This window comes from Amblyomma americanum, chromosome 5, assembly GCF_052857255.1.
Source record: "Amblyomma americanum isolate KBUSLIRL-KWMA chromosome 5, ASM5285725v1, whole genome shotgun sequence".
In the NCBI taxonomy this organism is placed as follows: Eukaryota; Metazoa; Arthropoda; class Arachnida; order Ixodida; family Ixodidae; genus Amblyomma; species Amblyomma americanum.
The window spans coordinates 37,291,391-37,310,964 of NC_135501.1; the positions used below are offsets into that span (position 1 = coordinate 37,291,391).

Sequence of the window (19,574 nt, forward strand, 5' to 3'; positions counted from 1 at the left end):
CCGATATACTCCCGCTGCTTGCGTCATACCATGAAACCTGTATAACTTACCTTCACTCCTTTCTTTCATTGTGAACAAGGCCCCCGTAAGCCGGGGCCGAAACGTCATCTTTTTTAACGATTGGTCGGCGCTTGAAGATTTTCCGCTATGATTACCATGCGTTGAAGCCAAGACATTGCTCGCACGAAGCCACTGGCACTGCAGAGAAAGTAGAGCTGGGATAGCCAGGTATAAATGGGAGTGCCGTCCGTGCTGCTCACGCCACAGCTGCCTTGTCATGCTTCGCGCGGTTCCACGTTTAACTGTCCTTCGTTTACCCTTGCACCGGGTTCAGCCGCTCTGGGTATTTGATGGCCTTGTATTGCAAGCACCTGATGAGTGGAATTGTTTAAAATGATCACACCTGATTTCCCAGCGCTTAAAGGGAAGCGTTTCCTTTGTTTCCATAAAAATTAGTCTGTAAACCTTCCCAGCTGTCATGTAAAAATACAACAGGTCCTTATACATTAAACCGGGGAGCTATTACTGCTGGACCTTTCTGCCCAACCTGTACGATAAATTATGACCTAGCTTACTTTCCTGCAGCCTGCCTGCAATACGTATCGCATGAATTGTAAATTTATCGTATCACCATCGCGCAGTGTCAGTGCGCCTGGCGGCGGCGGCGCGTGGCTGCGCGCGCACCACGACCCGTACGCTTCGCTATACGCCCTTCCCGGAGGCCTGTGCACGGCTGATGTGCTCGCCGACGGAGACCAGCGTCTGCTGGTGGCGGACCTGCGCAACGGGGGCCGCCTGAGGCTCTTCCGCGGGGGACGCCAGCAGCAGCAGGGCGAGCAAGCCCTGGCCGCGCTGCCCTGTGGCCTGGCCGCCTTCCGCACGGGTACGCTCCTCTCCTGTGTTTGTACGTTCTCTTTGCTCATTAGGGGTAGTCATAATTTGTTGAGGGTTATAAATGGTTATGAGGAAAGGGCAGTAGCTGTCTCACTCTGTGCGGAGACCTCATCAGCGCCCTTAGAGAAAGATCAGAAAATGTATGGAAAGAGAAAGAAGCGCTGTAGTGAAGGGCCCCGGATAACTGTTTGCCTCTAAGGACGCTTCGACGCGTGCTTGACCGTACACGGTCATCTTCTGAGGTTCGCCTTCAGTGAATTGCGGCCGCTGCGGCTGAGTTTGGATCCCGCGTCTTCATGCGCCCTAACCGAACGCAACCGCGACGAGTCAACTCGTTTTTAGAGAACTGCTGGAGATATACCTCGTCAAGAGAGGGGATCTTTGCATAGGGTAACAGGTCAGTGGTTGTTTCGGCAGGGAATATGTCTTGCTAGATGTTAAAGGGAAGCTGAAACGGTTTTCAAATTGCATGAAACGCTGTGGTTGGGAAGAAGGGACTTTGAAAATCATTTGTGTAAATTTTTTCTCGATTCTGTTCGCAAAATGAGCCGATATCGCGTGTTAAAAACCCGCCGCCGACACACCCTCTTCGTTTCCGGAAGCGCCGAATGGGGGGACGGAACTGGAGGAAGTGACGCCATTCACGGGTAGTCTGCCAGTCGTCCTGCTTTGCATGCTGCTTTTCGGCCCGCGCTTTGGTGAACGACAAATTCATAATTTGCAAAACGCAGCTCTCAAGCCAGCTGAAGCAACGCGCTACGCAGCAACACAGTCGGTGCTGGCTTGAGATCCCCGTAGATGACGTCACGACGATCCCGGCCATTCGCGGCGTTCTCTCGGCGCCCTGAGACGCTGGTGCCCGTTTTCTTCCAAAAAACAGCTTTTTGCGTTTATTTCCCCCCTTTTCGAAAGCGATATTCGTTTTCAGCGGACTAAAAACTATAAAATGCCGCATGGAACTCAATTTTTTCGAAACGTGCTACAGCTTCCCTTTAAGCTAAAACCATTTTTGCCACTGAGTATACAATGGCTGTCATTAATGATCAATAACTGATCAATAGCAAGTTACCAACCTACTGTGTACAATGTCATGATCTTATATATAACCATGTTTGGTTTTATATCTTGAATTTCATTGATTTTCTGCTGCTCGTGTTTTATTTTGTTCGCATTTTGGTTTTACAGTTTATCTTAGTAATATTTTGCCTTTGTATTCCACTCCTGCTTGGCCCTCACGGCCAGCAGTATGCCATAAGTAAATAAATAAATAAATAAATAAACAAACAAGCCTAGTGGGAGGAAGCGGTTCTGTTCCGGTCTCTGTGTCGTCATGCTGCACGAAAACAACTTAACGAACCTGAAAATTGGCGGACATAGTGGGTAGGGAGAGGGCGTTAAAGAGTTAGGTAGGAAGAGCGAGGAGAGAGAACCGACGGTGGACGTTCAGATGTGCAAGTAAACAAAAGCGCTACTATCGTAGTGCTTGAAGGAACAATGTGACGGGCGCAAGCGAGTGACCGCGCAGATCAGCGACGGAAATTTCTAGGTGCCGGCACAATTAGTAGATATAGAGCCGATGCATAAGCCGCAAGCGTGGTGTACAGGTGGCTAGCACTACTCTCAAAGCGCTCTCTCAAAAGCGCTAATTTGATTTCCGCCCTTAAACATGCTGCATGAAATGGCGATGGCAAGGTGAACTTTGGGGGTAGTCACCGATATGCGGCGAGAAAATACGGCTGTGTCGCTCCGACTCTTGCTTCGTGTCTTTGAGCTACCCAAGGGATAGACGGACACCTTTCCTTTTCAAGAACTAGGATGGCTGTTTGCTGAACCAAAAGACAGTCATTCGCTCAAAACAATGCCCTAGTCGAAATCAAGAAGGAGGAATGGGCTTGGGCAGGGCATGTAAAGCGAAGGCAAGTTACCCGCTGGTCCATAAGGGTAGCGAGTGGATTCCAAGAGAAGGCAAGCTTAGCAGGGGGCGGCAGAAGGTTAGGTGGGCGGATGAGATTAAGAAGTTTGCAGGCAAAGGGTGGGCGCAGCTGGCAAAGGACAGGGTTAACTGGAGATACATGGGAGAGGCCTTTGCCCTGCAGTGGACGTAGTCAGGCTGCTGCTGATGATGATGCTTATGATGCTTAATGTAGCATATCGCAGCAAGGGAGGTTTTTGTGCGCGTACATACGAGCTTGGTACGTACGTGCAGTACTGAAATAGTTTTTGTGCGCACACTTAAAGTGAATCATTTGACATCCATGCAAACGTGTGTCGGTTTAAAGTATTTAACGTCAGAGGAACCGTTATTGCCTGTATAACAGCCTGCGGGGGCTGAGTAGAAATCGGCAAAATGAGTATACACCAACACGAATGGAAGGGAATCATCAAGTCTATTAGAGCATGTAACAACATTAATGTGAAAGCGCCCACTGGCACCTTCGTAGCTTCAAATATTTTGCTGCTTTCTCTGCGCAACCATTTGTTTTTTAGGGCGTTTGTAAGAAAATGAAGTCGCGCCACTGCGAAGAACTGTGTGACCTTTGTAGTAAGGTCTTTTCAGTGAAACTCGCAGCCGAATTGTTCCAACTTTAGGCTTCGTAAAGGAGTATAGAGTCTTAAATTTGGTGGCATACTTTCATCTTAGCAGTGATGAGTAAGGGATTACTATACATGGATCACCTGGGACCTCTAAAATATTTATAATCTAATTTTTCTCTCATGCTGTTTGGTTTCAACAGCTCTGTGACGTCAGAGGTGCGTTTAGACCACGTGAGGGTATCCAGAAACTGCAATATAATTTTTGCTTCTTCATTTGCTGTCATTCTATCTATTGAGGCAGGGTGCTTTTAGCGTTCTGGTAAATGAAAACGACGAAGCAGCAATTATATCGCAGTTTTTTGTGTGACTCGCGTAACATGCACACTTTGAGGTCACAGCCACCGTTTGTTTAAACCGAAACCGAGGCAGCATGAGAATAAATTCGATTATAGTTTGTTTAGCCGTGGTAGGCGGATACTACGCGGTAATCCATGTATACTAATGCCTTACGCATCATTGCAAAGAAGAAAACACGCACCCAAAATTAGGTGTCTATATTCCTTTAAAAATATAGTACAATCGTGTGTGCTATAGGCGGGAAGCTTTTCCTTGAACAGAAATAATGTGAAAGTGTCCTCCAGCACAAACACAAGCTTGGCAAACTTGTTACAATGCTATAAGAGGCCTCTTCTGTGAAAGTGCATACAGTGAACTCACTGCTTGACTTGCACACAGCGGCTGCTTCGCTAGGCATTCTTGTTACTCAGCCTCCTAACAACATAGCCTGCCATGTAATAAATAAGGCGACTGTCGTTGGATTCTACCACATATAACTGCGTTGGTAAAGATGTAGTGCCGAATGAATTCTTTCACTTGCACTTTAGGCATCGCCAAACTGAAGTATTTCTTCAATGATGTCACGAATGCTGAACACAGCATCATCTGCTGTAGGATTAGCGGTAAGCAGCGAATTTATTATTTCCTCTGAGCTGTTCCCTGGCTTTGAATCTCGAGTCTGGCTAAAAATCTTAAACAGTTCACGGTTACGAGAAGCTGTACTGGCCTTAGATGGTCATGACTCAGAAGTACCTGAATATTGCTGATAATCTCCAAAAGCTTTCCAACGTGTCTTGGCTCAGTTCAGAAGTCAGCATGTCGTCATCATCATCAGCAGCCTGACGACGCCCGCTGCAGGAAAGTAACCTCTCCCAATTGCACTAATTAACCTCTTGAAATCTCATCAATTAACCCCGTTTTGTGCCAGCGGCGGCCACCCTATTCCCGCAAACTTCTTATACTCTTATCAGCCCACCTAACTTTCTACCGCCCTTTGCTACGCTTGCCTTCTCTTGGTATCCTGTCCGTGCTGTGTGTGGTGACCCGAAGACCTTCGGTGGTACTGTTACTGATCGACCCGTATCCTGTTTTTTTCCTCTCTGCTTTCTCAGAGGAGTCTAAAAACGCGAGGAAGGCCTCTAGGCCTGCGACGCCCTGTGGAGACTTCCTTAGTCTATCACGTGAATCTCTTAGGTCATTATGCATAATATCCTATGCATCTGCTCCGCAAGCTTTTCTGTTTGTGCAATGCTGAAGAAAACTTCTGTAAATCTGCTTTGTACAGAAACATGTTATGAGTTGCAAATCGCAAGATTCACTTCCATTTTTTTTTTCAAAAGAATTTGACCTCATGTGCGCACTAGTTAGTCTGGGCAGGGTAACATAACTCCAATCTCTTTCCAAAGTTGGTTGCATATGTTCAATGCATGCTCGGCCATTGGGCATAATGAAACCTGCGCTTACAAAACAAGTACGGAAGATATGAGTAAAAGAGCAGAGAATTCGTTAGGTCCACGGAGCGCGTAGTCTTGCTGTGACTCGGCCTGATCGTACTGAAAGCACACATATTGCTTTTCAGTAGCCATGCACATCTTTAGCAGCTTGTTAAGTAATTTCCCACAATATGACATGGGTTAAGTACATTATTGCCATTAAAATAATGCACTGTGTTATTTGGAGAGAATATGGCCTATGTCTGCATGTTGGTTACGCTTGGTATTTTCTATGCACATTAAGAATTCTCTTCACAGTTGGCTATGTTGTGGCAACGAATGAATAAAAAGGAAAGAAGGCTTTCGTATACGACGAATACTATATGACTTCAACATGCTGCGGTTCGATGTTGCGCTGTAACACGTCGTGGAATTAAAAGAAAGGCCAGCATAATCAGTCACAAGTATGGATTCAAGCCAGATCTCTCCAAGCATGTTTACCTTAACATTCTCCCTCGCTGTGAATACACCAAGCATTTGTGTCCAGGCACGTGCAGGACAAGGAAGTTAAGCAGATAATATAACCTTTGATGCTAACAATACTAAAACAGGAGCCAGTTTAAAGTCGTCGTGGTGGCTCAGTGGGTATGGTGCTCGGCTGCTTACCCGAAGGACGCGAGTTCGATCCCGGCCTTGGGGTCGCATTTCGATGGAGGCGATATTCTAGAGGCCCGTGTACTGCGCGATCTTAGTGCACGTTAAAGAACCCCAGGTGGTCAAAATTAACCGGAGCCCTTAACTACGGCGTCCCTCATAGCCTGAGTCGCTTTGGGACGTTACACACCCATAAATCAAAGTAATAGGTACCAGTTGGTTGAAAATATTTGGAAACGTATGCGCTACTTAGCAGCACAATGACACATGACACACGACACAAGCGCAAACTTACCAAATATAATCTTTGAAAGAAAAAGTTTTTTGCATACCATGTAAAGGAACTCGCAGTCATCTTTGAGTAGCTAGAGTAAATACACCCTCCGATTAATCTTTTCACTGCCCAAGTCAAGGCTGCCAGGACAATTAAATTGCAAACAAGCAAATATAGTAACGACTTTTATCTCTTCTCCCGCGCGATGATGAAATGCCACAAGCCTATACTCCAACTTTTCAGCAGTCGGTCTTCCTGCGCACAGCACGAGACCGGAATGGCCTGCCCGCCAAAGTTGCCACCATCATCGACCCAGTAACATTCAAGCGGCTCATCGATAACAATTCATTGGGATTTCTATTTTTTTTTTGCCTTGTAACGTCCAATCCTCGCATAAAATGCCTCAACACGATACCCTTGAGGAATAAAAAAATGAATGAATAAATAAATAAATAAATAATTATTTAAATAAATTAATAATAAACAAATAAATAATGAGTGCAAAGTACCATCAAGGCAGCGATGTGAGAAATGCAACACACCTTGGAATGGCGGACAGTTTCATGTTTGCTGCAGTTTTTTCTTCAAGCATGAGTATTCTAAGGTAGAGAAACCCTTAAACAATTCCTGATGAAATGAACATGGTGGCCGCAATTACTGCCAAAATCAAAGTAAGGGTGTAATTGACCTGAAAGACGCAGTGTATCAGGGTTAAACAATGGAGAAATAAAAACGCTGAAATAAATCTTTCGATACAGAAGTAATAACTACTACTCACCTGCTGTGGTTGCTCTAACGTTTTCAGATGACTCTGTCATTGAAGATTATGCTACCATGTCGACTGCATGTGTCCCACTGTTTTGTTTCCGCAGCAAATTCTCTGAACACTTCGTCATTGAAGACGAAACTACTATTGAACTTCCAAACGTAGCGCTGCAGGCAAATTCGGCTAGGCAAAATGAGTACGTTATGCTTAGCCAAGTGCTCGTACAACTTTGGTCTTTTCATCTGGAAAAGCTTTAACATCACATTCAATCCAAAACGGTACCAGTCACAACCCGAGTTCCTCAAGGATCTGTTTTTGGGCCGTTGTTCTTTGTCATATTTATTAATGACAGTATGACCGACATTACCAGTAACATCAAGCTATTTGCAGAGGATTGTATAATTTACAGAGAAATTAGAGGCCGTGAAGACTACGCCGTATTTAACAGATCATTACAAAACTTTTGGACTGGTGTAATGACTGTCAAATGTCAATTAACAAAGTGAAATGTGTAGCAGTTGTAGTTACTAGAAAAAAAACACAACCACCGATTTTGTGTATAAAGTCAGTGCTACTCCACAGGCCTTCGTCAACGAACACAAATACTTAGGCGTTACGTTAACTACCGATCTCGGACGGGGCAAACATACGTACATCTATTCAACTACATTACAGAAACTGTTTTTTCATGCAAGGTGTCTTCACCTTGGGCCAGCAGAAACAAAATTTTTATCTCATAAAACTTTTGTTAGAGCTGTGCTAGCATATGCTAACAATGTTTGGCTTCCTCAGTCTGTAACTAACAATCCACTACTTGAAAGAATACAACGTAAAGCAGTGAGGTTTATTCACAACAGATACAGAGAAACAGGCTCACTGTACTCTCCGGTCAACACTATCAACAGGGACAAAGCGCGCTCGACTAGATTTCCTCTTTCAGCTTCTTAATAACACTTTTAAGACCTATTCATCAAAGTACGTTGCGCATTCACAAAAAGGCGCATTAAGGAACCAGCACGCGTATACGGTAACCGAATATCCATATCACAGTGACACTTTGAAACATTCGTTCTTCTCGCTAGTAACAAGAGAATGAAACTGTCTGGGCGCATCCATTGCTAACGCTGATTCTTTCTCGAATTTTCGTTCCGAACTAGAAGCCGCGTTTTAAAAACAAGTGTTGTGATTAGAAACTTTTTTCTTCATTTTGTTTATTTCGAGGAGTAGACAGTGTGTTGCGCCCATGTTAATGTTTATGTAAACTGCTGGGCTGGTTGGTTCATAATGCACATACTAAACGCTTGCAAATCAAGCGGTGCTGTGTGTGTGTGTGCCTCTCTGTCTTGTCCTGTGCCAGTTTCGCTGCTTCCACCATCGATTTACTCTCACTTTGGAAGAGGCCGTGTGAAAGTGCCACTCGGACAAGTCCCTCGTTATCTTCTCATGCGTTCCGACAGTTGCGCTGGTGGCTGCGTTTGTTTTCTATGTGCTGTAAAACTAATGCTAGAGCAATACTGTCTCATAAATGTCATTGATCGCACTTCGTTCTTTTTAAATTTGGTGCAATTAAAATGAAGCGTGGGGCATAACCCAGTAGTGCAGCACAGGGATGAGGAAGACATCAAAGAGAGGGTAATGGTACAGGGAGGCCGACAGGAGCAGTAGTCCAGGGCCCCCATTTTTTTTAACTCCGGCCCTGTTACATGCCCGGGTCTGGCAGCTAGAGATTGTCGCATATGTGATCCATTGTACCTTCACCTGGCACCTTTTGTGAAGCTGGCTCATCCGCATCTTGCATGCCTGTTTCCGCGTCGCTTGCTGTAGAGGTCTTTTTCCTTTTAGCGGGTGGTGCTTCTTGCACACAGAGGGTTCTGTTTTTAAGAGCATTAGCTCTAACTAACGTTTGTCAAGGACGCGTCTGTCTGCAATGCAGGTCAAATTGAGCGAAACCCTTATAAAGTCGCCACACTTTATCACATAGCAACAGTGGCCACGAACCGCCTCAACTGATATAAACATACATTCGATCCGTTATATATAAACGGTATGTGCCAGTATAGCGGCCATCGAAGTGGGGCACCCCCCCCCCCCCCCCCGGGACCACCATTTGCATACATAAAATTTGGGGGTCACCCGTTTGACGCAGAATTTTCAAAGTGGTGTCAAGTGACTTGGCATGACAGTAGCATCGACGACCTTTCCGCTCCCAAACCGTGCATTCCGAGGACCTTAAGCGGCCATTACGGCCGAACCGTTTCTCGTAGGGGGTTCCGGATGGCGTCAAACGATTCCTCGTGTTGTGATGCACACGTTTATGAAATTTATTAACTGATGTAACGAGGAAACATACCTGCTATAGCAAAGGTGGCTGTAAATCGCAATAGTAGTGCAACACTGATGCTGTAGATGGCGCTGCTTGTGTCTTAGGTTTTTCGCTCGTGACGCCGTCGGAGGAGGACGTTTTTTTCGGAGCTCCAGCGACTACGCCTGAAGCTAAGTGCTTTTTGGTGTTTGCGCTTGTACATGCTGTCGGGCGGTAGTTTTAAACCGAGTTTAGGGTAGGAAGGCTAGCGGAAGTGTGTATGTGTCGAAGGTTTTTGTGTAGAAATTTTGGCAGGCTTTTACGTTTCGGAGTGCTGAAAGTTTTTGATGTAGGATTTTTGGCGGGCTTTTACGTTGCGTAGTGCCGAAGGTTTTTCTTTTTTTTTTGCAGGAATTTTGGTGGGCTTTTACGTCGCGTAGTGCCGAAGGTTTTTGTGTAGGAATTTTGGCGGTCTTTTACGTTGTGTTGTGCCGAAGGTTTCTTGTGTAGGAATTTTGGCGGGCTTCTACGTTGCGCAGTGCCGAAGGTTTTTGTGCAGGAACTTTAGCGGGCTTTTACGTTGCGTTGGCCGAAGGTTTTTTGCATAGGTATTTTGTCGGGCTTTTCCGTTGCGTAGTGCCGAAGGTTTTTGTGTAGGATTTTTGGCGTGCTTTTACATTGCGTAGTCGGCGTGGTCGATGGGTCGACAAGCTAGGAAAGTCAAGGTGGACGGGGACGGGGAGTTAATGCAGTGCCAGGAGTGCGATCGTTGGTGCTATTTAGACGAAACGAAGTTCAGAAACTTAGCCGAGGCAGATGGGGCTAGCTTCGCGTGCAAGATATGTAAGCGTTTTGAGGAGACCGTTCAGACGTTGAAAGGGGAATGGGCAGCTAGGATTAAGGAACTGAAAGGTGACCTGAAGGTGGAATGAGGGGAACGGATTAAGTTAGAAACGCAGGTCGCCGAGTCGCTTAAGAGGGAGAAGGCTAATGCCGACCTCTTGGAGCGAGTTGTGGGCGAGCTGAAGGAGGAGCGGAAAAAGCGGGCCCAGCTAGAAGAGCAGGTAGAAGCGCTCAGGTCGCGGCCGGCAGGGCACCCCGTTTCGGAGCAGTGTCAGGTGGGGGGCGAGGCTCGTCGATCCTACAGTGCTGTAGCGCAGCTGGCTTTGAGTGGGGAAGAGAGGGAGGTAAAAACTCGCGACAGTAGCGTACGGCGGCGGGAGAGACAGGTAGTGCGATCCGGAGGGCAACAGTCGCAGTCAGGAAGCGAACAGTTAGAGCGGAGGACGGTTCTGGTAGTTGATGACTCGAACGTAGCGAGGGTGGAGGGACGCGTTTTGACGACAGTGAAGGCGGACAGGCGGGTGCAGGTGGAGGCCCAGTCAGGGAAGTGCATGGTAGATGCAATGGCCAAAGCTCAGGAGGTGGTGGGGGGCAGCATGGATGGCGAACACCTTGTCGTTATCCATGCTGGTCTCAACGATGTGCTGAAGGGGAGGAGCCAGAACCTCGAGAAGCAGTTGGAAGTGGGGATGCGTAGGCTTAGAGAGGCCTCTGAGAGTGTGCATGCGACCATATGCACAATCCCAGAGGTCCAGAGGCAGGCTAGCGAAACGGAAAGGAGGATCGTTGAGGCTAACCGTGTAATTAGGTTAATGAGTCGACGACTAAGATACGGGGTAATGGAAGTTAACAGGGATGTGTACGAGGCCAGGCCCCACCCTTTTGCACAGGATGGCATTCACTACGGTGGTGCCACTGCCAAGAGGGTGGGTAGTAGGATAGGTCGCCAGGCAACAGCTTTTTTGGGGAGACCCAGAGCTCTGAGGAAACCACTGTGGAGAAGGAAGAACCAAGATCAAAGGGACGATGGAACCATAGGAGAAGAAATAGACACAAGCGCCAGGGCCAAGTTAATTCAGATATATGTTTCATTAACATGCAAGGTGGCAAGAATAGACTGAAATGGGAGGAATTAATTGTATATGATTTAGTGAAAACGCAACTTAGAGACATGGAGCAACCACCTGGTAACCCAGACTACGCATGGGAATATAGCAATAGAATAGAGGGCAGCAGAAAGGGGGGTGCAATTGGGGAATTCATTCATAAAAGTTAGAATTTTCAAAGGGTTGAGCTGGGATGCAATAAATATTTATGGCTAAAAGGAAAAGTGGCAGGGGAGCAAACACTCCTTGGCTTGGTATACCTGTGGACAGGAGCTAACGCCAAATAGGAAAGCAGGAAAATGTTATAATGTATTGCAAGCGGCATTGATGAGCTAGGAGTACAAGGCGAGATAATTATATTAGTCGACATGAACGCACATATAGAAGACCTGGTTGGGTACACAGATTCGACAGGAAGCATGCTGCACGACATGTGTGACAGGCATGATTTAGTTTTATGCAACAGTACCGAGAAGTGTGAAGGGCTCATAACATGGGAGGCAGGGAGTCTGCACTCGACGATAGATTATGCACTAATGTCACAGAGCACGTATAATAGATTAGGGGTAATGAGCATAGATGAACATTGTTCCAGAAGTCTAGGTGGTGACCACAAGTGTATCAAGGTGAGTTTCAGAGGAGAAGCCAAAATAGGACTCAAGCGAGATGAACAATCAGAGGGGAATTTTTACTCAGAAGAGCAATTGGAAGCAGCAGGCAAACAAATTGAATAACACCATCTGCCGGGCTAGTTGGTTGCGATCCATATGTATCAGCAGCGCGAACACAAAAAGGAAGAAAAAGGAGAAGATAGTACAAAGCGCTGAGTACAGAGGTCAGCGCTCTGTACTATCTTCTCCTTTTTCTTCCTTTTTGTGTTCGCGCTGCTGATACATATGGATCGCAACCAACTAGCCCGGCAGATGGTGTTATTCAAGTACATTTTTTGTTCTACGGGCCCTTTCCTTTCTCCCCAAAACTGATCCCTGCTACGAGTATACCTCGCCGCGGCATCCACCTGCGAGGCAAGAAGTCTCGGCTTCTGCATCCGGCGCAAGGTGCTCCCTCCTGATCTTCTGAAGCTCTTCGGCGGCATCCAGCCTACTGTCGGTTATGCTGCACGCCTGTTCAAAATCTTGCGTTCAGAATGGCAGCACCTGGCGAGCCTCCATAGAGAACATCTGCGGTTAATGGTGTTCGCATCGTCGCCAGCGCCAGCAGCAGCAAGAAAATGGCGTGAGGTTGTGACTCAAGCCAGCCGAACGACAGAGTGCCTCTGGCAGCAGGTACTCCCGGGCCTGCGTGCTCTCGTGCCTCCAAAGAAGAAAAATACCGGAAATCCCGTCCATCTCGTGGAAGGTGTCAGGAGCATCACAGAGGAGGTCCAGCGTTTTCTAGGTCACGGCCCCAGGTTCGCTGTGGAACCGAGGAGGACTGCGCCGGAATTGTTGACCATGGTCAGGCAAGTTTCTCTCCTAGCCCCAGCGGCGGAAGCGGTTCGATGTATTGCGGAAGGAGTGGATCTGGTCACGCGTTGTAGCGCTGAAAGACACAGGTCAGCGCTCTGTACTATCTTCTCCTTCTTCTTCCTTTTTGTGTTCGCGCTGCTGATACACATAAACAAACTGAGAAAGTAATCTTTGAGGATAGTGAAACAGAATGGACTTATACCAAATTAACTCGATTATTGGAGCAAGAGCTAGGGAACACAGATAGGCCAAGAAGGGGGAACCAGAAGTTGAAGTAGACAAAAAATGAGATAACTTCATAAAGTGTAGAAGGGAAGCATCCTATTTGATTAATGAGAAAATTAGAAGAAAGGGTGCCCAATGGATGTCAAAAGTAAATAAAAAGGATAGAAAAGCAGCTCAAAAATTCTGGAAGCATCTAAATGCAATGAGTAATAAGACTAGGCTAGAACAAAGGTTTATTGTTACATATCCGGGTATTCGAGTAGAAGGGGATGAAGCGATAAAACACATAACAACAAGGATGACAGAAATATTTAAGGAAAGAAATGTTGCACACAATTTATCACAGGAGGATAGACAGGTTACTGCAATAGCTTCACTTGAGCAAAGAGAGTGGGAAAGGGCAGAGAAGAAGGTTCTTAGTGGCACGTCAACCGGACCAGATGATATTCCGATTATGTTAATAAAGCAGCTAGGACCAAAATCCAAGCAAACATCAATACAGGTAGTGAATAAAATTATAGTGGATGGGAAACTCCACGATGAATGGCGATTAAGTAGAATGAACATGATATATTATTGAAAGGGGGACAAAGCTGATGTAAGTAACTACCGTCGTATAACAGTGACATCTGTGGTGTACAGGGTGGTGATGCAGATTATAAAGGACAGATTGCAGGCTTGTTGGAGAACGAGGGGGTGCTAGGGGAGTTACAAAATGGGTTCCGGAAACAAAGGAGGTTGGATGACAATCTGTTTTCATTGACGCAGTGTATAGAGATTGCTGAATAGGAACTCAGGTCCCTATGGTTAGCATTTCTGGATATTAAGGGAGCCTACGACAACGTTATTCAAGAGTATCAGTGGGACATACCGGGCACATTGGATGTGGAAGATGGTGTAATAAATCTTTTAAAAGATATGTATGTATATATATATATATACATATATATATATACATATATATATATATATATATATATATATATATATATATATATATATATATATATATATATATATATATATATATATATATATATATATATATATATATATATATATATATATATATATATATATATATATATATATATATATATATATATATATATATATATATATATATGGGGAAAAGGGTATCAGAGCCTGTAGAGATACAGCGGGGGCATAGGCAAGGATGTCCTCTGTCTCCTTTGTTGTTCATGTTGTACCTGCAAGGGTTGGAGACCAAGCTAGAGAGGAGTGGACTAGGCTTCAACCTTTCTTTCTTCACGCAAGGAGAATTGATTAAACAGTCATTACCGGGACTAATATACGCCGATGATATAGTGCTAATGGCTGAGAGCAAGGAAGATTTGCAGAAGTTGATAGACATATGTGGTACAGAGGGAGATAGATTAGGTTTCAAGTTTACTAAGGAAAAATCTGCACTCATGATATTTAATGATGAGGTCGGCGAGCATAGAATACAGGAGTTCACGCTAGAAATAGTGGATGAGTACAGGTATCTTGGGGTGTGGATAAATAACGGCGGTGAGTATCTGACAGAGCATGAAAAATATGTAATGAATAAAGGTAGTAGGAATGCAGCTGTCATGAAAAATAGGGAACTGTGGAATTACAATAGGTATGAAGTGGTAAGAGGGATCTGGAAAGGGGTGATGGTTCCTAGCCTGACTTTCAGTAATGCGGTCCTGTGCATGCGACCAGATGTTCAAGCAAGGTTTGAAATTAAACAACGTGGCGTAGGGAGGCTAGCTTTGGGAGCACATGACAATACACCAAATCAGAGGGTACAAGGTGATATGGGATGGGCGTCATTCGAGAGCAGAGAAGCTAGCAGCAAGATAGCATTTGAGGAACGATTGAGAAAAATGGGGGAAAAGCAGTGGGCATGGAAAGTTTTCAGATACCTGTATATAAGAAATGTTGATACGAAATGGAGAAAGCGGACTAGTTAATTGACAAGTAAATATCTGGACAGCAGTAGGGGGGCAACTCAGCAGTTATCAGTTAAGAAAAAGGTTGAAGAAACAGAGAGAGCTTTGTGGAAAACAGGGATGCTGACAAAATCAGCACTGGGAACATATAGAATTTTTAAGCGGGAAATTGCCAAAGAAAATATCTATGATTATTGTAGGGGAAGCTCTTTGTTGTTTGAGTCCAGGACGGGAGTTTTGCGGACTAAGACATATAGAGTCAGGTACCTTGAGATAGACACGTTGTGCGTTGCGTGCGGAGAGGAGGAGGAAACGGCTGAACACTTGATACTTTTCTGTAAAGGGCTTCACCCTACAGTGGAAAGCAGCGGGGCTGATTTATCCAAGGCATTGGAGTTTAAGGAAAGTGAAGGGAAAGTAGATTTTAAGCGGGTAGAAGTAACCAAGCGAAGGTTATCTGATTGGTGGCTAAAATCAAGAGAAGAGTAAAATTTCATAAGTCATGGCTAGGTGGCTTGAGCCACCGCGCGATTTAAAGGGTTCAGCCGTATCCATCCACCCATCCATCCATCAAAACTGACGACTGCATCAACTGCATCCAGGGCCCACCCTCCCAACAGGAGGGCCCTCCTTTGCATAGCAATGCTTCCAAAGCATGGCACGCGTATAGCAGTAGGATTACAAGTTGGGCAAGTTGGGTGACTTTCATTTTAAAGGAATGTGTTGTGTACGTCTCAGTCTTCGTCCCGCGTTCTTGTTTACGCTGTGTTTTAAGTGGGAAAGCTCTACTTCACGACCAAACTGCTAAAGCCGATTCATCATTGAAGCCTTCCGATTTATCGCAGCAGCCAAACGCCCTGAGTCTGATGCAACCTCTCTGGAATGGTCGAGTGTATATGGTCTTCCCTGCTGAGAAATCTGGGGAACCCTTAACGCTGAAATTCTGATATTTCGGTTTGAGATCATTTTCTTAGAAGACGAGAGAGAGAGGCAATAAACTTTATGCAGAAACAGGTCTTGAGATTTTACTGACGCTCAGACGGGTGGGGTCCTCATTCCAGAACTCAAGTGGCATTAGCTGCTTCACGAACTTGGTCGATGGGCTTTAGACGGTATTGAAAGGATACGCTAGTAAGTTGAGCTTCCTGCTGCTCGTATGACATATGTGTCGTCTTTGTGGGTCGAGGATTGTCCGCACACGCCAACGAAACGTGCAAAAGTGTGGGACTTGCGTCACATCAGGGGCAGGTGACAGCGTATTGAGTAGGATACATTTTGCTGTATTTATGTGGGTTTCTAAGCGAGTTTGCCTGTATTTTGCGCCAGGCTGAAGCATCTGCACTGTTTAACTTTTTGTGTGGTGAAGGGTGTTTCCTACGTTTGAGACGTGGCGTTTCTAGTTGTTCACTATATGTGAAGAAAAAAGGCGTGAGAAGGACCTGCTCAGTTAATTAGCTCTCGAGCTACGTTATGAGCCGCCTCGTTGCTCCCTAACCAGGCGTAACCCGGCGTCCAAATTCGGTGATGTTCGTGTAGAGGAGTAGTAGCAAGGAGTTCGTGTTCATGCCATACAGGCATGGACACGACTTAAGTATACACGGTAGAAGTGCGGACTAGCTCTTCACTTCACTTTATTACCTTAAAGGCCCCGGAATTGGGGGTATTACATGAGGGGTGGTTTATATGTATAAAGCAGATTTAATAAACAAAGAAACACGTAAGGTACGTAAATTATTTGCTGTTAAATATAGTAGCTAAGGAATTCACAAATGTTGACAGACAGGTGATTGCGGCGATGTCGTGTGGAAGGTTGTTCCAGTCCGTGGCTAAGTGTGGAAAGAATGACGATGCAAATGTAGTAGTGCGCGTACGAGGCCGGGAAACTTGAAGGGGATGACCAATGCGGGAGGAAATGCGTGCCGGCGGATAGATGTAAGGCGGATGACGAAGTGAGCTGTAATAAAGTTTGTGAAACAAGCACATACTAATAATACGACGTGTACAATGATGATATACTGACAATATATGAATAGCACGAATATATGAATCTTGTGGCTCGACTTTGTACTGATTCTAGGGAATTTGTTAGATAATTTTGATTAGGGCTCCAAAAAGCAGAGGCGCATTCTAATCTAGAACGGACAAGTGATTTGTAGGCAAGTTATTTTACGTTTTGTGGCGCATTGCGTAGATGTCGTTTTAAGAATCCAAGGCATCTGTTAGCGGATGATTTGACTTTTGTGACATGCGCGTTCCAGGTTAGATAATTGGACAATGTTACGCCGAGGATTTGTTATTGCACAGTAGACCTTATACACAGGCAAAAAAATTAGGAAGAGTAAAATAGGAAACGGCATGAAACCACGGTGCGCATCTCTGCACATTAAGATGATAAGGCGACAAAGAATCATCTTGAAGGATGTTTGTAATCGCTTGCCGAAAAATGTCAGTTTCACATGTGGAAATATGGGGGGACACAGCCTTCCGCCCCGCACTCCCACTCCGCGGATGCAGCGTTTCCGCTCGCTACCCGCGGGGGGGTCGACAGGGGAGGGACGACAAAACGTGAACATTCATATGCTATTTATTACACTTGCAACTAATTCACACAGCGGGCCAGCTAGCTACAAAACATCAACGAGGCATTTCTCAGAAATAGAAGGCTATGTAAGAAGGGGCAGGGGTGCGAATTCGGAGGTATCGGCGGCGAACGTTTGTATGCGCGACAATGACGGCCGGGTCTTCCCGTTCGCGCCGCATTCTTGGGGCAAAGCCATCCATGAGCATTCGCTGGGGAAGGTGCCTAGAGCACGCGTTTGCTGCGCTGACCTCGCTGTCTGGAACCAGAAGTAGTCAGGACAGTGTGCGGGCGCATCCGCTCACGACGCTGGCCGGATCCCGAAGAGGCTCTCTCCGGCTCTGCGGAGTTCCGCGCAACCTCCGAGGTGGCGCTCTCGTCGCTGTTTCCGCTTTCTCCATGAGGGAGACTTCCCTCCGCGCCCAGCCTGTGCTGTCCTGACGCACGAAGATGAAGGTGGCCGGCCATGTCGAAACGGATGGGGGAACAGGTTTTCCACACCCATCGCTCAAGGCAATGGACGTGCTGCCAGAGCGAGAGTTTTCGTTTTTGATATGAAAGGCTTCCATGACCTCGTTGGACGCTTTGTTTCTTTTGTCACCTTAGTTGGCTTAGGGCGTAATTTTGTCATTTGGTCGCAACGCAGAGGCTGCCCCGCCGGGACAGCCCCCAGCCGTGGCCGTGGCGGGGGGCTCGTGCCTGTACGTGTACCGCAACCTGCGACCCTTCTACAAGTTCAGCCTGCCCCACACGGCCGCTGACGAGGCAGAGAAAGAGGCCTGGACCAGTTACCAGGTGGGATACACACGAACGCATGTGGCTGGTGACGCCTGGTGTTTCGAGTTGTGGACATGCACTTGCTGTACAGGAGAGACGTAGACGAAGGGACAACCTAGGGCGAAAGATGGGTCCACAAGGCCTTTCGTGTGCGTAAAATGTAGGCCCGTGTCTTGGGTTGGCGCTTTCATTGTTGTCTCGTTTAACTCCATTGGCTGTCCTGCAGCCATTCAGAGTGTAAAGTGAAAACACGAAAACTGCATAATAGGTTCCGTAGTGTCAGTGAAAGTACGTTCTTATGGTCTATTACAATGACAGCCACATACAGTGTGAGTGCGATTTAGAATTCTTGGTGCGAACAAGCACACCACTCTTACGCTCCACAACGTCATTCTGTATTCGTGGTCGTTCACGGTTCGTGGAAAACATCCAGACCGCATGCAATTTAAGTTTTAACATTCTTGCTGACTGCCTTCTTTCAGGACCCGGCCGACCCGGATGCCCTCAGGGAGGCCCTGGAGGCTTTGCGGTGAGTGCCGCTTGCTGAAGCATGTATTGCAACATTTGTAGTACATGCGACTAATTCTGCATGTGCATTTGAGTGCTGTGCATCGCCTGTTTTTTTGGTGTTGAAACGACTCGCATTATATTGGATTCTGACACCGTCTCACTCTCTGCCTCAGGATCGACAAAAATCGGGCGCAGAAAGGCCACCATCCTAGTTGCTCGGAGGAGGCACATTGGTGGAGTTGCTGACCTCTATTCGGGAGCTCCACCCATGTGCTGTCTGCGCATACACCACCTTCTTCCTTTATAATTTGTGCGGTTGTCCTACTTGGTGTAATGCACAGCCCCTCCAGTATTACATCACCACACATGACACAGTCTTGAATGCGCGCACTAATAGACGACATGCGAAGCTGCTTGGGGTTCCGCCAGCAGCGCCACTCTAGTTCCAGGTCGCCAGATAAGTTCGGTCAAACTGGTGCGGGGAGAATCTGAAGACTGCACTTCTTACGGCGTCCGGACACTGTATGGTGGCGGTCACTGCTTCCGCGAACAAGCAAGCGTTTGAGTTCCGATACCGACAACTCTGACGGTGCAGGGGGCACTTACAGGCATGCTACTTGAGTATCCTAAGTAGAATTTAGAAGCACAAGCCTCAGACGCTGCGCTGCTTACACTGCTTATGTGTTACAAAACGTAGCCCCTTTCTTGCCATTTAGCCAACGCCAGCCAGGCTAAATAACTCCTTCTCGCGAGTATTCTGCCTTGGTTTTGTTAGGATCAAGACTTTAGGATTCGGTAATTAACGTTTCCTTTGAATTGTGGACATTTTGTCATTAGTTAAAGCATAAAATTCTTGCTCTATAAGCGCTTGAAAATCCATCTGCTCCAGGTTCCTGAGTGGTAACATTAACCCACTCGCGTGTCAGGTTGTT

General features: G+C 46.3%; 1 protein-coding gene across 1 annotated transcript in view; it reads left to right on the forward strand.

Annotated features, from left to right (window-relative positions):
• BBS1 (Bardet-Biedl syndrome 1) overlaps nucleotides 1-19,574 on the forward strand; it is a 56,304-nt gene that overhangs the window by 12,305 nt on the left and 24,425 nt on the right. Inside the window, exons 2-4 of the mRNA XM_077664736.1 lie at nucleotides 642-883; nucleotides 18,002-18,150; nucleotides 18,615-18,661. Coding sequence (XP_077520862.1) covers nucleotides 642-883; nucleotides 18,002-18,150; nucleotides 18,615-18,661 — 438 coding nt within the window. The remainder of the gene's footprint in view (nucleotides 1-641; nucleotides 884-18,001; nucleotides 18,151-18,614; nucleotides 18,662-19,574) is intronic.